We start from the raw sequence: 23,978 nt of genomic DNA on the forward strand, positions 1-23,978 counted from the left end.
GTCCTTGTCTGTGTCCTCTGTGTGGACTGATGGGAGGCGTTGGTCTGACAGAAGGTGATGCAGTGAACTTAGAGCTGCAGGACTGGAGCCCATAGAGGCCCTGGAACTGGTCCCAGATCAGCAACCCCACTGAGCTCCAGCAGGGCCGGCCTGTTGCAGCATATTGGTCCTGCCTGCAGACCACCTACCTACACACACTCTGGCTGACACCAGAACAGCGCTAAGGGACATTCACAGAGATACTCACACACAAGGCCAACACTGCTGCACAGCGCTTTGGACCTCTCTGGTCCAGGCTTGGGCTTAATCTGTAGGGAGATGTCCTGGGTGTATCAGGATGACAGCTGCACCATGTTTTCATTCTTTCACTGGAAGAAAATATACAAGGATCATGAAATGTCATGTGAAGGGCATTTACAATGAATGGTGTTCATTTATTTATTGTATGTGTTAGAGATTTAACATAACCGTCCCCTGTGTGCTGCTTTAGCTTGCAGAATGTGTTGCTAGGGAATGGAAGTATACAGTAGTGCTGACTGGCTGCTGTTGGAGCTAGAGGGCACAACATGTTTCTGTCCTTTCTGATGAAAACCCAGCTGTAGACGACGGCCAAATCTAAATTATATTTCTGAACGATAATCCCTCAAGGCTAATTCGGTAATAAAACACAAGCAGAAATGTTTTGCTAGAGGGTGAGAATTAGGTTTGAATATTTTCCTGGTATTTTACAAATGTTGCATCCTGAGTATTTCCCGCCAAAACCGGGAGTGCCATTATAAAGTATATAAATAGGCCTATGTCTGGATTTGATTATAGCTTTTATCGAAAAATTCAAGCCTGAGCCATTAAATCAATTTTATGGGCCCTACATTAGACATTTAATGAGCCCAAGCCCCCAAAAAGCCCTAATGATTGTGCCGTTATTCAATAGATATTATATAAGCTACTGCACATTACTCAAGACAGAAAAACATAAAAGCCCATAGATGTAGCTAGCTATATGCTCTCTTAGGTAAATAAATGAAACTAGCTCCAGTAGGTTAATCCTTTTGATTGTGAACTGTATTACTGTATTGTATTATACTGTAGCCTATTATATTGTAGCCTATTTTACGCACATCAAACCATGATAAAGCATGGACAGAACATCCAATTCTGGTGTAGCACATGCGGCCTACAAAGTTACAAGTATAAGCTAAAGAATTTGATTTTTCAAATTACTAGGCTGGCACATATACCTTTCATTATATTTCCCCTAATGTTATTAGCCTGCCTCCTCTTTCTCTCTCTATTGTTGCTTCATTCCTTCCTAAAGTTTAACAGTTAAATTAAATAAGCTTTGTTGTCCTTACCTTCGTCATTCTAATGACGCCCATGAATAATATAGGACTAGAATTAGATACAGAAGGCTTTCACTTCTCTTCACGAAGATTGAATGATTGTGGGTCTGAATAAATAACTGCTATAGCCTACCGCCATATCACGTTCACTCTTCTGGCTGCTCTATTCAACTCAGCAAACAAGAGCTACCGTCCCTCTTCGAGTAGTCTATTGGTATAAGAAATGCTAATCCAGCAAACTATTCGAGTCTAGATTTTCCTGCATGGGACTCCAAGAGCTAAGGAGCGTTTTTTAAGGAGAGAGGACAGCGGAGCACAGGTGCGTGTGTATATCACAAGAGACAGACGCTATAAGTTAGAAGCTTATTATGCATAACCCATCATTCAAAATATAAAGCTAATACTGCATTTAATTTATGACCTGAAGATGTAGGTTATGACATCTACGGAAAATATTCAGACCCCTTGACTTTTTCCACATTTAGTTAGGTTACAGCCTTGTCCTAAAATTGCTTAAATTATTTTTTCAATCAGTTTGTCTGGGTGGCCAGCTCTAGGAAGAGTCTTGGTGGTTCCAAACGTCTTCCATTTAAGAAGGATGGAGGCCACTGTGTTCTTGGGGACCTTCAATGCTTCAGACATTTTTGGTGCCCTTCCCCAGATCTATGCCTCGACGCAATCCTGTCTCGGAGCTCTACAGACAATTCCTTCAACATAATGGCTTGGTTTTTGCTCTGACACGCACTGTCAACTGTGGGACCTTATATAGACATGTGTGGGCCTTAACAAATCATGTCCAATCAATTGAATTTAGTTGTAGAAACATCTCAAGGATGATCAATGGAAACAGGATGCACCTGAGCTCAATTTCGATTCTCATAGCAAAGGGTCTGAATACTTTTATGTAAACTAGTTGAGTATCTGGAGCATCAGCATTTGTGGGTTCGATTACAGGCTCAAAATAGCCAGAAACAAATAACTTTCTTCTGAAACTCATCAGTCATTTCTTGTTCTGAGAAATTAAGGCTATTCCATGTGAGAAATTGGCTAGAAACTCAAGATCCTGTATTCCTAACCAGAATAGAAAGAGGAGTGGGAGGCCCCAGTGCACAATTGAGCAAGAGGACAAGTACATTAGAGTGCCTAGTTTAAGAAACATATGCCTCACAAGTCCTCAACTGGCAGCTTCATTAAATAGTACCAGCAAAACACCAGTCTCAATGTCAACAGTGAATAGGCGACTCCAGGATGCTGGCCTTCTAGGATGCAAACAATGTTCTTCCCCAAAAATATAGCAAAATGGCAATCTGTTTCATCTAAAACAACCCTAATTTATAACACAGTTCTTATTTGATTAACGGTTGTCGGACCCATCTATGTGAAGCTAGCCACAATAAGGATTAGCCACAATAGTGAGCGTTGCGGTTAGCAGTGATGCAAATTAATACAAATAGTAGAATTATGCCATAATTTAATAGATCATGCTAAACGAGGTTGGAATGTTGTTATATAAAATCAACAAAAGACAATAATTTGTTAATTTGACAAAAATCTGTTGAAATCACACTGGATGTATTAGACTTTAGAATTGCATTGGGGGCATACTTATTTCACTGTACAGCCTTACCTATGGAATGTGGATCAATGACATGGTGTATCAGTCTACTCAGTGACACCCAGAGAACATTAGCATCGTAGTTCTTATTGGGGACTCTGAAACATCTGTGAATTGAGCCACATTTATTGTCAACCTATGTGTATTGAACACTATTCCAGAGGAAAAACAATACCGCGTGGATATTTTGGAGATAACTCTGAGGAGGACGTTGGGAAAAAATATATTGAGTAGACTGTTGCCCCATTTCATTGAACCCCAATCCTTAGGTGAAGTGCAATCTGTATAGTGCATATGAATGTCAATACACTTAATAGGCTGACTGGGGAGGGAATTTGTTACAGTCACCCGATATCAAATCAAAGTTTATTTGTCACGTGCGCCGAATACAACAGTTAAATGCTTACTTACAGGCTCTAACCAATAGTGCAAAAAAAGGTGTTAGGTGAACAATAGGTAGTTAAAGAAATTAAACAACAGTTAAAAGACAGGCTATATACAGTAGCGAGGCTATAAAAGTAGCGAGGCTACATACAGACACCGGTTAGTCAGGCTGATTGAGGTAGTATGTATATGTAGATATGGTTAAAGTGACTGTGTGCAACAGTATAGACTTTTTACGTCCGTCCCCTCGCCACGAACCAGTGCCGCTATGCACACGTCAACAGTCACCCTCGAAGCATCGTTACCCATCACTCCACAAAATCCGCGGCCCTTGCAGTACAAGGGGAACCACTACTTCAAGGTCTCAGAGCAAGTGACGTCACCGATTTGAAATGCCACTAGTGCGCACCACCGCTAACTAGCTAGCCATTTCACATCGGCTACACTCACCCCCCTTTTGACCTCCTCCTCTTTCCGCAGCAACCAGTGATCCGGGTCAACAGCATCAATGGAACAGTATAGACTTTTTACGCTCGTCCCCTCGCCCCGACCTGGGCGCGAACCAGGGACGCTCTGCACACGTCAACAGTCACCCTCGAAGAATCGTTACCCATCACTCCACAAAAGCCGCGGCCCTTGCAGAGCAAGGGGAACCACTACTTCAAGGTCTCAGAGCAAGTGACGTCACCGATTGAAACGCCACTAGTGCGCACCACCGCTAACTAGCTAGCCATTTCACATCGGCTACATATGCATATATGATGAACCGAGAGTATCAGTAGTGTAAAAGAGTTGTTGGCGGGTGGCGGGTGGCGGGACACAATGCAGATAGCCCGGTTAGCCAATGTGCGGGAGCACTGGTTGGTCGGCCCAATTGAGGTAGTATGCACATGAATGTATAGCTAAAGTGACTATGCATATATGATAAACAGAGTATAGCAGCAGCGTAAAAAGAGGGGTTGGGGGCGGCACACAATGCAAATAGTCCGGGAAGCCATTTGATTACCTGTTCAGGAGTCTTATGGTTGGGGGTAAAAACTTTTGAGAAGCCTTTTTGATAAGAGCTACAACGATAATATTTGCTTAATCTCTTCAGTTGTGTTCTATGGGGGTCACCGAGTAGACTGATATCCCATTTCATTGCCTCACATTCCAATCTTGTTTAACATTATCAAGTCTAAATATGGCATGATTCCACCAATTGTAAACTTCTGCATCACTTTCAAAGAGGTACATTTGAAGGCAAGCCGCAAATTCCGCCTAGTCCTTATTGTGGCTAGCTTCACAACACAGCCCCGTTCAGGTCGAGCCTCACTAGCCAAATGACGCTAGCAGGCTGCTTATAACGTTAGCTTTGGGCTACATGGTTAAGTAGCTGGCTAGCTATTTATTTTCATGAACTGAAGTTCAGTTTCAATAGGTGAACAACAAGTGGCTACCTATCTAATACTTACTCACAAGGATTCCTAAATCATTGCTAAGAATAGTGAAAATGACTGCAGTTTCTACTGGTCATTGTTTCAGGCTGGTTGTATTGGTGCTAACTAGGTACAAAACTAAAGTTAGCTAGCTACCCCAGAAGTTGCGGTCAAACAAATAATGCTTTATTACCAACGCGTTATTGTAAATACATTGTTGTTTGGTTCTTTGCATACTTTTTTTGTACTGCTGTCAACAGTGCTACTTATAATCGTGGTGGCGCTTGGCTTGCACGTGCAAATTCAGGACACACAACATTCTATAATAGAACTGTGTTATTTGACGTGTCAAATTAAAAACTTATTTTTATTTGACGTGTATCTTTTTTGACACGCAAAGACCCAAACGGCGTTCCATAGTATGTCGTGAAGCTAATAGCAGTGACACTATTACTGTGTAACTATGGTAGGGCAACATCTGAACAATAGTGCACTTGGTAAAGTGTACCGGTGCTCAACCAGTCACGAAAGTCAACATCACCACGACAAATGATGGTTGATTTTCAAGGGCAATGAATTCCATTATCTTGCCGCTAATGGATTTCGCCTTTGAGTTGTGTCGCTGAAATGTTCTTACTCTTTCAAATGACTGCTTGACTTGTTGACTGCTCAATCCACACAGCAGACAGTGAGGAATTTAACGTAGCTTCTTTACGTCACGTGCCTACGTTATATAGGTATGCACATCAGCTTTTGACATCGGTTTTTCACATCCGCGTTAAATTTGACATCTGGCCAATACCGATGTTGGTTGCTGATATGTTCACCGATATATCGCACATCCCTAGAAATGATAGGTCTACATGCATTGTGAGATGGACTGTCTGTCCCCACCCTGAGCGTTGATTCATCATGCTGAGGCCGTAGAGAAACCAGTTTTAGACATTGCATATAATTTAACAGTTCCATTTCACGCCATGCTGTTCATATAAATAATTTACTATAATTCACCGGTAACCAGGTTCCTGCCATTCAACCCTATTGAGAATGTATGGCTTTGTATGCATATTCTTTCATAACACCTGCACATTTTGGAGATGTAGCCATTGTGACTTCTTTTGGATGGAGAAATTGGGATCATTGAACACTGTGAAGAAGCTTATAGATCAGTTATGCAAATGTTATACGCTCTCTAAGACTGTTTATGAATAACCCAATGGGACTCCCTGTTAAAATAAAGGTTTTTGAATGACTATGGATATGTATGGAAAGCATGAACATTTTCATAATAAAACATAACTAGCTTTATATCCTAGCCCTATCCATATAAACAGTATACAATACAGTCATGTTGTGTATAAACAGGAGACATAGCATGCACCTAACAGTATGCTCTGCAACAGGTATCTCTGGTTGATAAGTACGTGCTGGAACTGCAAATGTAGTTGCAGACTGCATGGAAATTAACACATACTGCATAGAATGACTAATGTAGCCTATGTGTCACACAGAAGTAATTTACTGAAAATGTCAGGTAAAAGAAAATTATTTACTTTTTATTAATGTTAAGGTCCATAGGATTTGAGACTGTTTTACTATATTAGCTATTGTAGTCAGGACATATTCCATAGATTCCAAAGCCAATTGTACTCTGTATGTTGTGAACTGCTCCGTTCAACACCCTATTCACAATGTTGACGTAATAAGCCAATGGCTGGAAAAATATGTCATAACACATTCTCTGTGATGCTTAGTATGCACAGCTCCTGTAGCATGAAATACAGTCTTGACATGTGGGAGAGAGAATGAGTGGGTTGTGAAATGGTTTTCCTGAAGAAGGTTCACTGAGGTCATCATCTGGCGTGTCCATACTCTGCCCCATGCCATAAGGGCTGAGAAGATTGGAGGATAATGATGATGAGAGCAGTTTGATGTTCTTGAGGACCTATACTGCACCTCTCCAATCAAAGACTGATGCAGATTTCTGTCTGTTCTCTGTCTGTAGTGTATTAACACCAGTTCACCTGGTTCACTCAGGTCAGGGGAAAATATTGACATACATGTACATTACTTTTTCACAGATGCCTGTTTTGCCCCTTCAGTTTGTTTAGTAGAAACTCTGAATGGGGAAATAGGACTGTGGGTGTTGACATTGCCAGTTGGTTAGTTTACCATGGAGAAATGAGCACAGCAAACAGAGGAGAGGAGGTAACTCTGGAAAGCAAGACTGAACGCCACTGTGAGAGAATGTGACAGAGTGCCTCATCCTTGGAAGTAGATCATAGCACAGCAGTCACAGACATCATCAATTACAGGACTTGCGTCATTGAGCTGTATCACTCCTCTAACGCTGTAGTCTGACTGTTGTGGTCTGTAATTGTGTGTTGTTCTGTGTGCTCTTGTTTCTCTTTCTGGGTCTGTCTGTGTGTGTGCATGTATGTATGTGTCCTGCTTCGTATCCCCTGATAGACGACTTAGAGAAGGCGAGGTCAGTACAGGTGCATCAAAGCTGGGGCCGAGAGACTGAAAAACAGCTTCTATCTCAAGGCCATCAGACTGTTAAACAGCCACCACTAACATTGAGTGGCTGCTGCCAGCACACTGACTCAACTCCAGCCACTTTAATAATGGGAATTGATGGGAAATGATGTCAAATATATCACTAGCCACTTTAAACAATGCTACCTAATATAATGTTTACATACCCTATATTATTCATCTCATATGTATACGTATATACTGTACTCTATATCATCTACTGCATCTTTATGTAATACATGTATCACTAGCCACTTTAACTATGCCGCTTTGTTTACATACTCATCTCATATGTATATACTGTACTCAATACCATCTACTGTATCTTGCCTATGCCGCTCTGTACCATCACTCATTCATATATCTTTATGTACATATTCTTTATCCCCTTACACTTGTGTCTATAAGGTAGTAGTTTTTGGAATTGTTAGCTAGATTACTTGTTGGTTATTACTGCATTGTCAGAACTAGAAGCACAAGCATTTCGCTACACTCACATTAACATCTGCTAACCATGTGTATGTGACAAATACAATTTGATTTGATTTAGAGCTTTCTGTGGCTGTCCCTGAGTGCTATAGGTAGACAGAGGAAGGAAAACTCCTTGCAGACAGCTGAGGCGGATCTACTCTCCATGCCAGTTCAGGCAGTGCTGTGGGCAGCAATGTAGGAAAATGCTAACATTGTGGAATGAGCATTACCTCTCCAGAAACTCTGGAAGAACTCTGGAAGAACATCAGAGCTTTGTAGTGAATTTTTGCGCGTTGAACCTGACAAGAGGAGATGTGGAATGAATGTCGGTGTGCAGGAATTCTCAGGATGGAATGTTAGCCCGTTGGAGCTCGGTTGGATGTCAGTTAGTGCTGTGCTGTGTTAGGGAGTCGAGAGGAGAGAGGCTCCTGGCTGGAGGCTATGAGCTCTTCAGGGCCGGAGCAGAGAGATAAAAGCAGGCAGAGCACAGATATACAGAGCCACAGGGGACAAAGAGCAGACAGTTTTATCACAACAGTGATTCACAGCATTACACTAGATTTAAGAAAGAGCAGGATATATGGCCATACTGTAGGAATGTTGTTACTGACATACTCTGAATTCTCCTTCTCCCTTTTTCTCATTCTCTCACACACTCTCTTTCTCCCTCTCTCGCTTTTGCTGTGTGTGTCTCTATCTCTCTCCCTCTCGCTCTCCTAGCAGCCATTAATCATGACATTAAGCATAAAGCACTGGGACTCCAAATGTCATCTCACATCAGCAATTAAAACTGTTACCCCACTAAGTCAGACACAGCATGTCAGATGTCAGTGAAAACATGGTGCTCCTTTTTGATGAGGCTTCTGGCACCCTCAGTACTGTGAGGTATTATCTGGACCAAGGAGCGGTGTCTCCAGGTTTTCTTCCTGGTTGGATCTGACAGGCTTTTTGGATCAAGTAGAGAGGTGGCGCTTATGTAGCCTTGTCAGCCTCAGAGTAAGAGGCTTCAGATCTGAGTCTATCTCCTGGAGCACCCTCTAGAGCTCTAGATCTGCTCTGGGTCTTTTCTTGCCTGGCAACATGATTTTAGCACAACTGATGATTAACCAAGTTGTTCCCTCTGTCTTTTTATGTGTGACACCAGGTGTGGCAGTGTGGGGGCAGTGTGGAAGTCCTGCCCTGTGCCCGTATCGCCCATATAGAGCGTGCCCACAAGCCCTACACTGAGGATCTGACGTCTCACGTGAGGAGGAACGCCCTGAGGGTGGCGGAGGTCTGGATGGACGAGTTTAAGAGCCATGTCTACATGGCCTGGAACATCCCCCAGGAGGTGAGAGTCTGACAGCTGCTAACTGGATGTGGTCTACTGAAACATGTCTACTGAACCATGTCTAATGGAGGGTGGGCAAGTGGTCAGGGTGGGGAATATTGTCTCGCTAGTGGTAATTTGTAAATAAAGAGTGATGTGTAGTGCGTTAGTGTACAGGTTTAGGATCTTAATTTGATCACCCAGGAGAATTTTCCTACAATGCAGGACATTTTAAACTTGTAGAGTATTTGAGGTTTAAAAGGCTTCCGAAGTTTGTAAATTCCACTTTGAAATGTCAGACTTAATTTTCCCTTATCAAAAATGTATCAACCCCTAAACAAAATTATAAATTATAAACCACATAAATCGGCAGGTAGCCTTGTGGGCGGCAGGTAGCCTAGTGGTTAAAGCTGTTGGAACAGTAACCGAAGAGTTACCAGATTGAATCCCCGAGCTGACAAGGTAACAATCTGTTGTTCTGCCCCTGAACAAGGTAGTTAACCCACTGTTCCTAGGCTGTCATTGTAAATAAGAATGTGTTATTAACTGACTTGCCTAGTTAAATAAAAAATAAATTCTTCAAATTAACTGTTGCAGAAGGATTATTTTACTGCTGTAGTTAACTGGTTCAAATTAAGATCCTACACCTGTATTGTGAAGAAGACGGAAGTCGGAAGTTTACAAACACTTAAGTTGGAGTCATTAACTCGTTTTTCAACCACTCCACAAATTTGTTGTGGACAAACTATAGTTTTGCCAAGTCGTTTAGGACATCTACTCTGACCCACAATTCCAGTGGGTCAGAAGTTTACTCACAATAAGTTGACTGTGCCTTCAAACAGCTTGGAAAATTCCAGAAAATTATGTCATGGCTTTAGAAGCTTCTGATAGGCTAATTGACATCATCAGTCAATTGGAGGTGTGCCTGTGGATGTATTTCAAGGCCTACCTTCAAACTCAGTGCCTATTTGCGTGACATCATGGGAAAATCAAAAGAAATCAGCCAAGAACTCAGACAAAAATTGTGGACCTCCACAAGTCTGGTTCATCCTTGGGAGCAATTTCCAAACGCCTGAAGGGACCACGTTCATATGTACAAACAATAGTATGCAAATATAAACACCATGGGACAACACAGCCGTCATACCGCTTAGGAAGGAGACTCGTTCAGTCTCCTAGAGAGGAACGTACTTTGGTGCAAAAAGTGCAACTCAATCCTAGAACAACAGCAAAGGACCTTGTGAAGATGCTGGAGGAAACAGGTAAAAAAAGTATCTATATCCACAGTAAAACAAGTCCTATATTGACAACCTGAAAGGCTGCTCTGCAAGGAAGAAGCCACTGCTCCAAAACCGCCATACAAAAGCCAGACTACGGTTTGCAACTGCACATGGGGACAAAGATCATACTTTTTGGAGAAATGTCCTCTGGTCTGATGAAACAAAAATAGAAATGTTTGGCCATAATGACCATCGTTAAAGGAAAAGGGGGAGGCTTGCAAGCCAAAGAACATCATCCCAACCATGAAGCACAGGGGTGGCAGCATCATGTTGTGGGGATGCTTTGCTGCAGGAGGGAATGGTGCACTATACAAAATAGATGACATCATGAGTGTCATGTTCTGACCTTAGTTCTTTTGTTATGTCTTTGTTTTAGTATGGTCAGGGCGTGAGTTGGGTGGGTTGTCTATGTTAGTTTTTCTATGATTTGCTATTTCTGTGTTTGGCCTGGTATGGTTCTCAATCAGAGTCAGCTGTCAATCGTTGTCCCTGATTGAGAACCATATTTAGGTAGCCTGTTTTCTATTGTGTTTCGTGGGTGATTATTTTCTGTTGTCTGTTGTGTCTGCACCAGCCAGAACTGTTTTTGGTCGTTTCTCTTTGTTATTTTGGTTATTTCCGTGTTCATTCTAATAAATATGGATACATACCACGCTGCACCTTGGTCCTCACCTTCTTCCACCAACAACGGCCTTTACAATGAGAAGGAAAATTATGTGTTTATATTGAAGCAACATCTCAAGACATCATAAGTTAAAGCTTGGTCGCAAATGGGTCTTCCAAATGGACAATGACCCTAAGCATAATTCCGAAGTTATGGCAAAATGGCTTAAGGACAATAACGTCAAGGTATTGGAGTGGCCATCACAAAGCCCTGACCTCAACCCTACAGAGAATTTGTGGGCAGAACTGAAAAAGTGTGTGTCAGCAAGGAGGCCTACAAACCTGACTCAGTTACACCAGTTCTGTTGGGAGGAATGGGCCAAAATTCACCCAACTTATTGTGGGAAGCTTGTGGAAGGCTACTCAAAACGTTTGACCCAAGTTAAACAATTTAAAGGCAATGCTACCAAATACTAATCGAGTATATGTAAACTTCTGACCCACTGAGAATGTGATGAAAGAAATAAAAATGAAATATAATTCTCTCTACTATTATTCTGACATTAAACATTCAGAAAATAAAGTGGTGATCCTAACTGACCTAAGACGGGGCATTTTTTTTTAACCAGGATTAAATGTCAGGATTGTGAAAAACTGAGTTTAAATGTATTTGGCTAAGGTGTATGTAAACTTCTGACTTCAACTGTGTAACATATAGATGTTGTAGTACATTAGCAGGGATGCCTGGTGTTTCTTTGAACAAAGGCTGAGTTGATTAGATGCTTAATAGTTTTCTTGTTTGCACTCAATACTCACAATTATGTAAAAACTCCTTTCAAATAGATGAGCATCAGCAGGCAAATCTCTAAATTGATATCGATAAACTGAGTTCTGCAATTCTACTCAACAAGCTTGGAGGGAAATTTGGTCTCAGGATTAGTCTCGTGAATTTATTTTGTCCAAACGTATTAGAAACCTACTTTATTTCAAGTCACAGCTGTTGCTGTTTTGTCTATTAGACTCTCGTCAGTCCATTTATCGTATCTCAGTCGGCTGCAAGTTGCCTCCATTGCAGTTGATGTTGGATCTATCAGGTCTGCTTCAGCTTTTAAGTTTGTCAGCGAGGCAGCAATTAAGATAATTAGGGTAGAGTGGACAGGAGCGGCAGCTTGCTGCAGAAGGAAGTTTGGACCAGAGTGTGACTGTGGCAGCGTGAGGACTCAGAGGAAATGGCAGATGATGTTGAAGTCAGTCACTTAGTCCTGCAGTTCTTTATACAGGGAACATGAAGGGCTCGCAGGAGTTATGTCACATTGAAACGGACTTAACTATTCCTCAGTGAGTCTTGCCTCTCTGAAATCAGGGAAACTGGGAATCTGATTCCTTTTTCCACCTAAGAGCTTGGCACATATGTCCTTTCCTATGCACGATACCTTTATGCATTTGTATCTTTACAGCAATCACTGCCGAACTGTTTAGCTCTGTGTTTGCATGTGTGTGTGTGTGTGTGTGTGTGTGTGTGTGTGTGTGTGTGTGTGTGTGTGTGTGTGTGTGTGTGCAGGACTCAGGAATAGACATTGGAGATATCTCTGAGAGGAAGGCCCTGAGGAAGAGGCTCCACTGTAAGACGTTTCGGTGGTACCTGGTCAACATCTACCCAGAGATGAGGATGTACACAGACACCATTGCATATGGAGTGGTAAGCAACATGCCCTCTGCAAACATGGAAATGCGATGTCAAGTAAAGTCTCCACAGAACAAACCATGCGGTCCATGCCTGAACAAATAATCATCCATTGAGTTACGATTTGGATGACTGCAGTTAGGAATACATTCATTTCACAGAGAGATGCATTTCTGTGGCAGTTTGGCTCTGAAACATGTAGACATGCCTACCATAGCCTCAGTCTTTGTGTGCACTGCCAGGGTTGGCACGCTAAAGCTTGTACATGATGTGGGCATGATGTGGAAAAGGTGCAGGAACTCAGACTCTGGGAGAAAACAGAAGCCTCTTTCCATTACATGGACTGACCAGGTGAATCCAGGCGAAAGCTATGATCCCTTATTGATATTACTTGTTAAATCCACTTCAATCAGTGCAGATGAACAGGATGAGACAGGTTAAAGAATGATTTTTAAGCCTTGAGACAATTGGGACAGATTGCGTATGTGTGCCATTCAGAGGATGAATGGGCAAGACAAAAGATTTAAGTGCCTTTGAACGGGGTATGGTAGTAGGTGCCAGGCGCACCGGTTTGTGTCAAGAACTGAAACGCTGCTGGGTTTTTGACGCTCAATAGTTTCCTGTGTGTATCAAGAATGGTCAACCACCCAAAGGACATCCAGCCAACTTGACACAACTGTGTTAAGCATTGGAATCGACATGGGCCAGCATCCCTGTGGAACGCTTTCGACACCTTGTAGAGTCCATGCCCCGACAAATTGAGGCTGTTCTGAGGGCAAGGGGGGGTACACACACAACTCAATATTGTTTGGTATACATAGTATATAAAAGGTTGTCTATTGTGTAGTCTATGCACACACGAACAGAGCATTGTGCACTGTCGTGTAAGAAACAGTGAAATGTGTATTCATGAGGGTATACCACTGAGTATGCACATATTGTTGTGCAGTGGTGGGGCTGGTGAGCAGAGCTTGTTTTACATCACCTCCTCTCACAGAGATCTGCCTGTGTGGCAAATGGAATTCTCAGCAATGCTAGACAAAAGTTTCTGAATTTGTATTCTGGCCATGAGGGCACGCTGGCGGTATTTATATTAGCAATTCATGTTCAACACAAACAGTTTTATTTCTGTGTGGCCACAGTGCATCAGTGCAATATGCCTGAATCTACAGTGACACACCCAAAAAGTGGTCTCATTGGAGTACAGTCTTCATTTTATGGTTGGTTTCCTTCTCTGTATTTCCATTTATTATGAAAGGTAGAAAGATACAGAGAGGAAAATAGGTCAGCCTTATTAAAATTAATTCAAGGAGTAAGTGGGTTCGAAAATAGCATATCCTCATTACACTGCATTTGCTAGGTGCATTTCATGAACTTGTCAATCATTTTTGTCAGATAATTCGTTATCCAGAATGCAGACTGTGTTCAGCACAGCATTTCAGGTCAAAGGTTATGCTACACACCACACTGACAAGCAGCCCCAGGTTTTATTCACTCATACATGAACCTTGCACGTTATAATTGTCAGTGAAATTTTTAATACATTGTCTGTTAGACTTTATTCCATCATGTTCACTCCCTGCCTGGCTTTTTAATGATCAGCAGACAGAATGAGACATTTCCTGTGCCAGTGGGGAGTTGACAGGCACAGTCTCTGGCTGTGTCCTTGTAATGTCATATCCGTACCTAATCCTGTCCTCACGGACAGCAAGGCAAACACATCTTAATCCTCCCAGCCACCAATCCCAGTCTCAAGAGTACCTCCCCTCTCCTCACACAAACTTGTTGATTAGATCTTTAAAATAAATGTTGCTACAGATTGAAATAACTGTGCAAACACAAGGCTTCATGTTTGAATTAAAAATCCCATTTATGTTTTATGTCATGTTGTTCTGCTAAGAACAGAAAGTGTTCTCTCCATGTGTTGTTTTGAAGTTATACCAGAAACCTGCTCTCTGGTTTGATTAAATATGGCGTTGTGATAGGTGGGAATGTAATCAATTCAAGGTCTCATTGATTCTCTGTCACACAGCTAACCTCTCCCTGAACTAGACGATTGAGTGACATATCAAATTATGACTCCCTTTGTGTGCATGTCCTCCCTCAGCTGAAGAACTCTCTGAAGAGTGACCTGTGTCTGGACCAGGGACCGGACACCGACAATGTCCCCATCCTGTACCTCTGTCATGGGATGACACCTCAGGTTAGAACCCCCTCGAGCCCTCTTCAGCCCACATCGCTGCTACATCATTTCTGTCTCTGTCAAATCTCCCACGTGTATAGTCCGCCTTTTCTTATCCCTCCTTTTGACCCTTTCTTATCTTGCATGAGGCTTATCAATGAAGTGCAGTCCACGACTCTGCTACAGTACAACCCGTCGCTTTTATGGCTTAGTAATGGCAGCAGCCGTCATGATCTACCAGCTGACCAGCAGGACTCCACTTATCATTCACCTCGCTGCCAAGGGCCCCCATCCACCATGGGCTTTATGTTTCTGAACTTCAGCCTAAGCTGCATTTGTGTTGTATTGACAGAATGCAAAGTGGAATCCATTTGTAGATAGTTTCTACTTCAAAAGTGACAAGTCTGCAGGAAGGAGTAAACTTACAGGAAGCTTCCTCAGAGATTAGACAAAACTTGTCTCTTTCTTCACTTTGTGTTTGTATTCGTTATCATCAGAGAGAGAGAGAGAGAGAAAAAAAAAACGGAATCCAATAGTTTTTTATAAAAGGTATACTTTCCCGGTTTCCAGACAGGCATTAGTAGATAATTCCAGGAAGCCACTACAGTGCTGTTGAGATGGAGAGCATCCCCTGACACTGTTTCTATCTGGGTCAGGCTGGCAGCCTGATACAGTCCTATCTCAGCACAACTGCTGCCTCTGCACTATCAGCCTCACCTTCTCTAACAATTTCCATAATGTTTTGAAAACTGAAATACCTTGGACTATGTAAATGTTAAGCCAAAACCAAAATGGAAACTAAAATAACTTTCTACAACGGCTACCTAGTTGTATATTTTTCGGCCATAAATATGCACAGCAGTCATTTCTTTTTAGAGATTTGGTTCTATTGTTTCTGAATAGACTTCTCTCAAGTTTGCAGAAGGTGAGATTTTAGCCCGGGCTTAAGCAAGTCTTTACACTTGCACATCCTAAAGTGGGCTAGCACCAACCTTAGCCCAGGCCTAGCTGGCCCTGCTCAGTCATTTAAGGTTAGCATTGACTTTTCGGGGCTAGCCCCAGAAAACACAGTGCCAAAATAGCCAGTGTGAAACAGGGTCAAGGACAATGCCTGGAATGCTCACTGTCCAATCACAAAATCTGCAATGTCACTTAATTGACATATTCTTGTGATGATGCCTCTAATGCATTCTGCACATCATTTAGTAAATTCATACTATTTAAACCCTCCATCTGAGCACAAAAAACAAAATACTTGGTTGCTATGCCTAAAAAAATGGTTGCTATGCAGGCTGGCTAATGTCTTCTCACTTAGCCAACTAAAGCTACAAACTCTACAGCTGGAAGGGCAGCAAATGCTAAATTCTTTTCGTTTTTTTTTATAGGTTTTGTATTGACATTTAATTGGATATATTCAAGATAATAATATTGTTGCATAATTTGGCCTGGATCAGAAAAGTTATATTGATTTCTTTTTTTTTTTCCTTTTTTTTTCGTGCACAGCAGGACTCCACTTAGGTCTGTAGACCTACAGGGGCAAGATCGAAAAAAACATTTAACTTGTTAAGTACAGTCTGTTTGTAACTCCACTCACTACTTATAGCTGTATAGTCTATTTCTTTGTGTTGTTGGTCTTGGCTAGGTTAATGTTTCGGTCATTAGTAACTAGCTAGCTAGCACTAGTGGCTGCTAGCACCGTCATAAAAAGGGGATGGAGGGAAGTCTTATAATGTGTTTTTCTAAGTAGTGAGAACACTAGCGAACAGGCAATATTGAAAAGTCATCTTTAGACATGTACTTTTCTTAAATGTAGTTTTGTACTTGACTAAAACAGACAACAAAACATTTGTTTGAATAAGGTAACGTTTTCGCTGTGAGCCAATGGGATCCAAACAAGATTAAGGCAGTTACATCACACAAAAAAACAGTACATCATACAGCACATTATTACACCACTACTCTACCACTACATATCTACAATACAAAATGTATAATACCACAATACAACATAATTACAACATTACATTGTACATGTGTGGAGTGCATGTGATAGTTTTATCCGTTTCAAATTGGATTTTACTACTCGCTTGAGTTACTTGATGTGGAATAGAGTTCCATGTAGTTATGACTCTATAGAGTCTGTTCTGGACTTGGGGACTGTGAAGAGACCCATGGTTGCATCTCTTGTGGGGTATGTATGGGTGTCTGAGCTATGTGCTAGTCGTTTAAACAGACAGCTCGGTGCTTTCAACATGTCAATACCTCTCACAAAGACAAGTAGTGATGCAGTCATCTCTCCACTACATTGAGCCAGGAGAGATTGACATGCATGTCATTGATGTTAGCTCTCTGTGAACACGAAAGGGCCAGCTGTGCTGCTCTGTTGCGGGCCAACTGTAATTTGCAACTGAAAAAATTTGTAACTCAATTTCCACATTATTCATTACAAGATATAGTTGAGGTTTAGGGTTTAGTGAATGATTTGTCCCAAATACAATGCTTTTAGTTTTTGAAATATTTATGACTAGCATATTACTTGCCACCCATTCTAAAACTGGCTGCAGCTCTTTAAGTGTTGCAGTGATTTCACTTGCTGTGGTATCTGACATGTATAATGTTCAGTCATCAGCAGACACACAGGCTTAACTCAGTGCCAGTGGCAGGTCATTAGTGAAAATTGAAAAAGGTAAGTGGCCTAGACAGCTGCCCTGGGGTATTCGCGACTCTACCTGGACTATGTGGGAGAGGCTTTAATTAAAGATGATGTAAAGCCATAACACATACAGTACCAGTCAACATTTTGGACACACCTACTCATTCAAAGGTTTTTCTTTATTTGTACTATTTTCTACATTGTAGGATAATAGTGAAGACATCAAAACTATGAAATAACACATATGGAATCATGTAGTTACAAGAAAAGTGTTCAACAAATCAAAATATATTTTAGATTTTTGATTCTTCAAAGTAGCCACCCTTTGCCTTGATGACAGCCTTGAACACTCTTGGCATTCTCTCAACCAGCTTCACCTGGAATGCTTTTCCAACTGTCTTGAAGGAGTTTCCACATGCTGAGGACTTGTTGGTTGCTTTTCCTTCATTCTACAGTCCAACTCATCCCAAACCATCTCAATTGGGTTGCGGTCGGGTGATTGTGGAGGCCAGCTCATCTGATACAGCACTCCATCACTCCCCTTCTTGGTCAAATAGCCCTTACACAGCTTGGAGGTGTGTACAGCTGGTGCTCTCATACATGCTTCAGTGTTACTTGCCTTGATGCGAGCATAAAAGGCATTTAGCCCGTTGGCTCGAGTCACTGGGCAGCTCATGACTGGGTTTCCCTTTGTAGTCCGTAATAGGTTGCAAGCCCTGCCACATCCGACGAGCATCAGAGCCAGTTTTAGTACGATTCAATCTTAGTCCTGTATTGACGCTTTGCCTGTTTGACGTTTCATCTGATGGCATAGCGTAATTTCTCATAAGTGTCCGGATTAGTGTGCCACTACTTGGAAGCGGCAGCTCTAGCCTTTAGCTCGGTGCGGATATTGCCTGTAATCCATGGCTTCTGGTTGGGATATGTACGTACGGTCACTGTGGGGATGATGTTGTTGATGCACTTATTGATGAAGCTGGTGACTGAGGTGGTATACTCCTCAATGTCATTGGATGAATACCGGGACATATTCCAGTCTGTGCTAGCAAAACAGTCCTGTAGTGTAGCATCCGCGTCATCTGACCACTTCCGTATTGAGTCACGGGTACTCCCTGCTTTAGTTTTTGCTTGTAAGCAGGAGGATATAATTATGATCAGATTTGCCAAATGGAGGGCGAGGGAGAGTTTTGTATGGGTCTCTGTGTGTGGAGTAAAGGAGGTCTATAGTTTTTTTTCCCCCTCTAGTTGCACATGTGGCATGCTGGTAGAAATGAGGTAAAACGGATTTAAGTTTGCCTGCATTAAAGTCCCCGGACACTAGAAGAGCTGCTTCTGGATGAGCATTTTCTTGTTTGCTTTTGGCCTTATACAGCTCTTTGAGTGCGGTTTTTACAGTCATTTCTTAATGGTAAATGGAATAAGCAATTTCATAAATTATTAAAGTTCAGTGTCTGGTTGCTCCTCATTAAAAACCACAGACCAGTAAATATTATTTACATCTTCAACATAGGAATCAGTACAAAACCTCTTATGATCTCTTAAACGCTATATTAGGCTCACACTTTGGTTTTCTTAGATATGCCTACGCCTTAGATCACTACATTCCATTTAGAGCAGATACCCTGGTAAGTTGACTGATAACCTGAACCAGGTTGCAGGCACTGGTTAGTTTGAAGCTTTTATTTTCAGTTGACAGCTTGATGTCAAATATTTAGGTTACTCAGAAAATATATCTTTCTGTTGATATCACACACATCATCAAGCATTTCACACATATTATACAGATACTGACGATTAGCACTTAGTGGTCTATAGAAACTTCCCACAAGAATAGGCATTAGGTGAGGCAATTGAACCTGTAGCCATATTACTTCAACAGCATTTGACATGAGATTCTTTCTAAGTTTTAAAGGAATATGACTCTAAATATAAACAGCAACACCTCCCCCATTGGTATTCCTGTCTCTTCTGCAGATTTTATAGCTTTGTATTGCTACCACTGTATCATCAAATAATTATCCAAGTGTGATTCAGAGATCCAGTATATGAATGTTATCTGTTACTAGCAAGGTATTGATTTCATCAACCTTGTTTCTTTGGCTACATACAGTATGGTAATGTGGGCTATTTTCAGCACCTTTCTGTGTTGCGTTATTGTTTTTATTGCTTTACTGGGAGGCTTATCAGAAGTAGACATGACAGTGATGTTTATATTTGAGCTGATAGTGCAAGGTGAACTACTCCCAGTGGGCTTCCTACTAGGGCAAACCGTATCAGTGCTTACAGCATAACTCAGGTTCGTTTAGGCGCATGATTACTGCTGACAATAGCTGTCGGATTGACAGAGGCATTCAAGGGAGTTAGAGGAACATAAATTAGGTTACTTACATTATGACTGATAACTCTCTTGGGAAACTGTACATTTGCAGCAGCACGACGACAACTCAGCATCACAATGGTAGGGATTATCTGAGCAGGGCTTGGGTCACCGGTATGTCATTGTCTCAACACAGCCTTGAAATGGGAGGACAGGGTCCAAGTACCAACATGATTTAGATGGACTCCATCATTCCTGTAGAGTATCTTCTGTTTCCAAAAGGTGTCAACGTTATTTATAAAAGTTATTCCAACAGAGCTACAGTAATCTTTTAGCCAGATGTGTAGTAAAAAGTGGTTTAATCCTTGAAAGTGAAGCAAAAAGTTGCATCCACTGTCATCCTTGCCTATTCAAACATCTCCATGGTAAACCATTCATACTCATTGCACCTGTATTGATGTTTACGCTGGTTTACAAATTAAAGCTCTGGAGGAATCTCCTGTGATCTCTTACAAGAAAGAAAGCCAGTCGGAGCTGATCTTTCCCAAGATGCCTTGCACACTTTTCTTAACAGATAGCTCCAGAGAAAACATACTGTAACACCCAATCTCACATCCCGAGAGCAGGCTAATTTAAGAACTCATTAATGTTAGAAATCTGTTCAGATGTCTCTGTTGAATAGTTGTCGGGTTACAGTGCTGTTACTCCTTTTAGAATCCGTTTTCATTTCATACCACTACTGATGTCATTTTCTTCCTGCTTTACCTCCCACTGATAGTGAGGATAGTTTACACTTTTTTTATTATAATATTTAATTTTCCCTTTTTTAAAACGTCTTTTTTTAAACAAACTTATACATATGATCATCAACTTACAGACACACACAACACATGGCTACATCTGGAAACAATTATATTCCCTTTTGCGCATATTCAATCATAATTAATCACAGAAGTACTGTACATATGGTCATAAAGTATTATATACATACAAATGGGTCCAAGTTCAAACCTAGGCAACAGTAATTAGATTACTGTTGGAATACCCGCCCAAATGACCATTACATGCGGAACGCGCAGTGGCCATAGATATAATTAGTGACCTATTTCAAAAACAACTTGTGTACCTCTAATAATTTGGTATCAGTAGTTACAAAAAATCAAATATATTTACAAAATGACCAAGTTGAGACCAATATGGCAGGACAAATCTACGTGACATATTCATGGAAGGGTCTGATATCAATCTCTTGGTTTAGACCTTTAGGAGACATGGCCGACAAATAGTGAATCCAATACAATTCTCTTCTTAGTAGTAGATGATCAGTATCTCCCCCCTCCTAAGAGTCTTAACATGTTCGATACCAATGTATCTCAGAGAGCAATCCATGAAATCCTGATCAAGAGTCCTGATATTACTCCTGTGTTATGCTATCCTTGTCTCAAATTTTTGGTGGAACACGTAATGATGCCCTTAATCTTAATGGCCTTGCCCATGATAGGGTGATTGAACATTGTGTGCATTGTTCGTGAAGTTACACTGGGTACATCGGCCACATCTGTAATTACCGTCCGTCCGGCACATTGTCTAGGAAGTTGTCACGTGGCACCGGTGGAAGATCAGACGTCACCACCATTTGACTGATGTTGGGGGCGCGTCAAAAGACGACCCGCGGGGGTTCTTTAAACGTCTTTTCCATTTGTGAATCAGGCCTCAAGATGTGCCAGTGTTTTTTTTATGATATGGTCAAACTGTTTGCCAAGTGAGGAGTATTGAAGGAACACTGAACTCGTTGGTCAGGGGGGAGGGGTGATTTGGGTGTGAGGATGTCATTCTTGGTCATAGTTTTTTTTATAATCCCTTGCGTCATGCAGCCATTCCTCTGGGTAACCCTGCTGTCTGAAAAGCTCGTCCAGACAGTCGGCTTGTTTGTCATAGTCACTCTGTGTACTACAGATCCTGCGTAAGCGAATGTATTGAATGATAGGGATGTGAGCACTCAGTCTGTTTGGTTTGGATCCTGTAAAATCCGTTTTATTTTCTTCCATATCGTTATAGTGTTTTTTTAACTATGAAGTTGTTAATGTTCATAGCTTTATCCTTTTGAAAATAGACATGTAAAAAGATACAATACAAAAACATTGGCAGCCTTGTCATTCTAAAGAGATTTATTCTACCTGTATGATTGATGGGGTAGTTTAAGGTGACATACACAGTGTATTTATGACAACTGTTTGCGAACGACAAGGTAGCACTAAACACCTCCTAATGTAACCCTGTGCTCCCTACCGCCTTTATCCCCACCCCTATCCAGCTGTGATGTCCTCCCTCCCCTCCAGCTGTTACATTCCCCCGCCTCCCCCAGGGTTCTAGCTACCCAACATGTCTAGCTACCCCACATGTGCAGACAAGCCTCCTCATCCCTCATATGCACGCCGATGGAGTCCGAGCACAGATGCAGCTGCCATCTGTAGCACACACAACTACCTCTGCTGCTCCGCTCAGTTCAAACAGATGCTTTTTCCTTCCAGTGGTGTTTTACGGCCTGTTAGCTAAATATGGGCACTCAAGTGCCCTTAGAAAATACGGGCTGGAAGGACCGCATCAGAGAGTGCAATTAGAAGTGTTTGGGCTAGCTGATTGATTTGTATTGTTTATGGAGAGCGCTCCTCTCAATAAACAATAAGCCATTTCCCAAACTATGCCATTGCCTGCCCTGTGCTTCAGTTCAGTGAGGGTAGCTGCATGAATAGACATGCCATATGGGTGAAGTAAGTCCTAGTGAAAAGCCTAAAACAAATCAACATTTTGTGAAATGCTTGAATGCCTCCAGCTCTCAGTAGCTTATGTATGTGCTGTCTCTTCTGTCATTCCAGAATGTGTACTACACCAGCACTCAGCAGTTACATATAGGGGTGCTCAGTCCCACCATCGATGACGATGACAACAAGTGCCTGGTGGATGTGAACAGCCGACCACGCCTCATCGAGTGTAGCTACGCCACAGCCAAGCGCATGAAGCTCCACTGGCTATTTACTCAGGTAAGAAACCATACAGACCTGACCAACACACTCAGACTGCTCACTGAAAATAGACCAGCAAGCGATAGAAAATGGCAAGTCAATGATCTAAATTAATACTTTGTTGTAAGGGAGTTGGATCATTAGTAAATGTGGCACCAGTGGAGGTAGGTATCTTGGGTACATTTTAGGGGGTAATATTCGCGTAAATCTATGGCTCAGTGCTCTGTGGGATTGGATTGGTCTCCATTAAGGAGTGTCACAGATATAACAGAGTTTTACGGTCCACAGACCTCTCCACAACAGTAAATGCATCATAATGACTCTCTCGGTCTCCATTATTGGACTGGCTCACTGAGCACAGTGGCCTGTAATGAGGGCTACATCAACATGGTCTGAAGAGTGCGTCACCCACTTCACCCAGTTTTGAAGGTGCAATTAAAACCGTTCTGATCATGTTCAGTGTCATCATAATGTATGCGCTCAAAATATCCACTCAAAATGGCGGGGTGCTAACCTTGAATTCAACTTCTAGGAATTGTTTTCAGATAAAGACGTATGTTTCTCTCCATTGGTGGATCACTTATTTATTTTGAGTGGATGCCCGCACAAGTTAGAAACTTGTAGGTTCTGTACCGTATCCCCTCCAAAAAATGATAACAAGGAGTGAGACATTGAAAACATATTATACAGTAGTATGTACTGTATGTCATATGCCGGGATTGGTTGAATCTCTGTCACTAACCTCCTAAAAGTCAAGGTATTGTCAATGATGGATTCAACCTATTTGCTTCTATAGCTTTGACATTAGTGTGATGCCTTGTGAACTTACTGAGAAGGAAATCATGTCGTATGTTCCGTACAAAGGTTTTTATTGAAATGCTGCCAAGCACAGTTTTACATCTTAATGCAATTGTTCTTTGATTATTTATTTTATTTTTATTTATTTTACCTTTATTTAACCAGGTAGGCAAGTTGAGAACAAGTTCTCATTTACAATTGCGACCTGGCCAAGATAAAGCAAAGCAGTTCGACAGATACAACGACACAGAGTTACACATGGAGTAAAAACAAACATACAGTCAATAATACAGTATAAACAAGTCTATATACAATGTGAGCAAATGAGGTGAGATAAGGGAGGTAAAGGCAAAAAAGGACATG

General features: G+C 41.6%; 1 protein-coding gene across 1 annotated transcript in view; it reads left to right on the forward strand.

Annotated features, from left to right (window-relative positions):
* Positions 1–23,978, forward strand: part of LOC110506485 (polypeptide N-acetylgalactosaminyltransferase 18) — an 84,436-nt gene that overhangs the window by 55,336 nt on the left and 5,122 nt on the right. The window contains exons 7-10 of the mRNA XM_021586128.3: positions 8,911–9,096; positions 12,520–12,657; positions 14,750–14,845; positions 22,671–22,835. Coding sequence (XP_021441803.2) covers positions 8,911–9,096; positions 12,520–12,657; positions 14,750–14,845; positions 22,671–22,835 — 585 coding nt within the window. The remainder of the gene's footprint in view (positions 1–8,910; positions 9,097–12,519; positions 12,658–14,749; positions 14,846–22,670; positions 22,836–23,978) is intronic.

Source organism: Oncorhynchus mykiss, chromosome 26 (assembly GCF_057628025.1).
Source record: "Oncorhynchus mykiss isolate SJ-2025 chromosome 26, ASM5762802v1, whole genome shotgun sequence".
Classification (NCBI taxonomy): domain Eukaryota; kingdom Metazoa; phylum Chordata; class Actinopteri; order Salmoniformes; family Salmonidae; genus Oncorhynchus; species Oncorhynchus mykiss.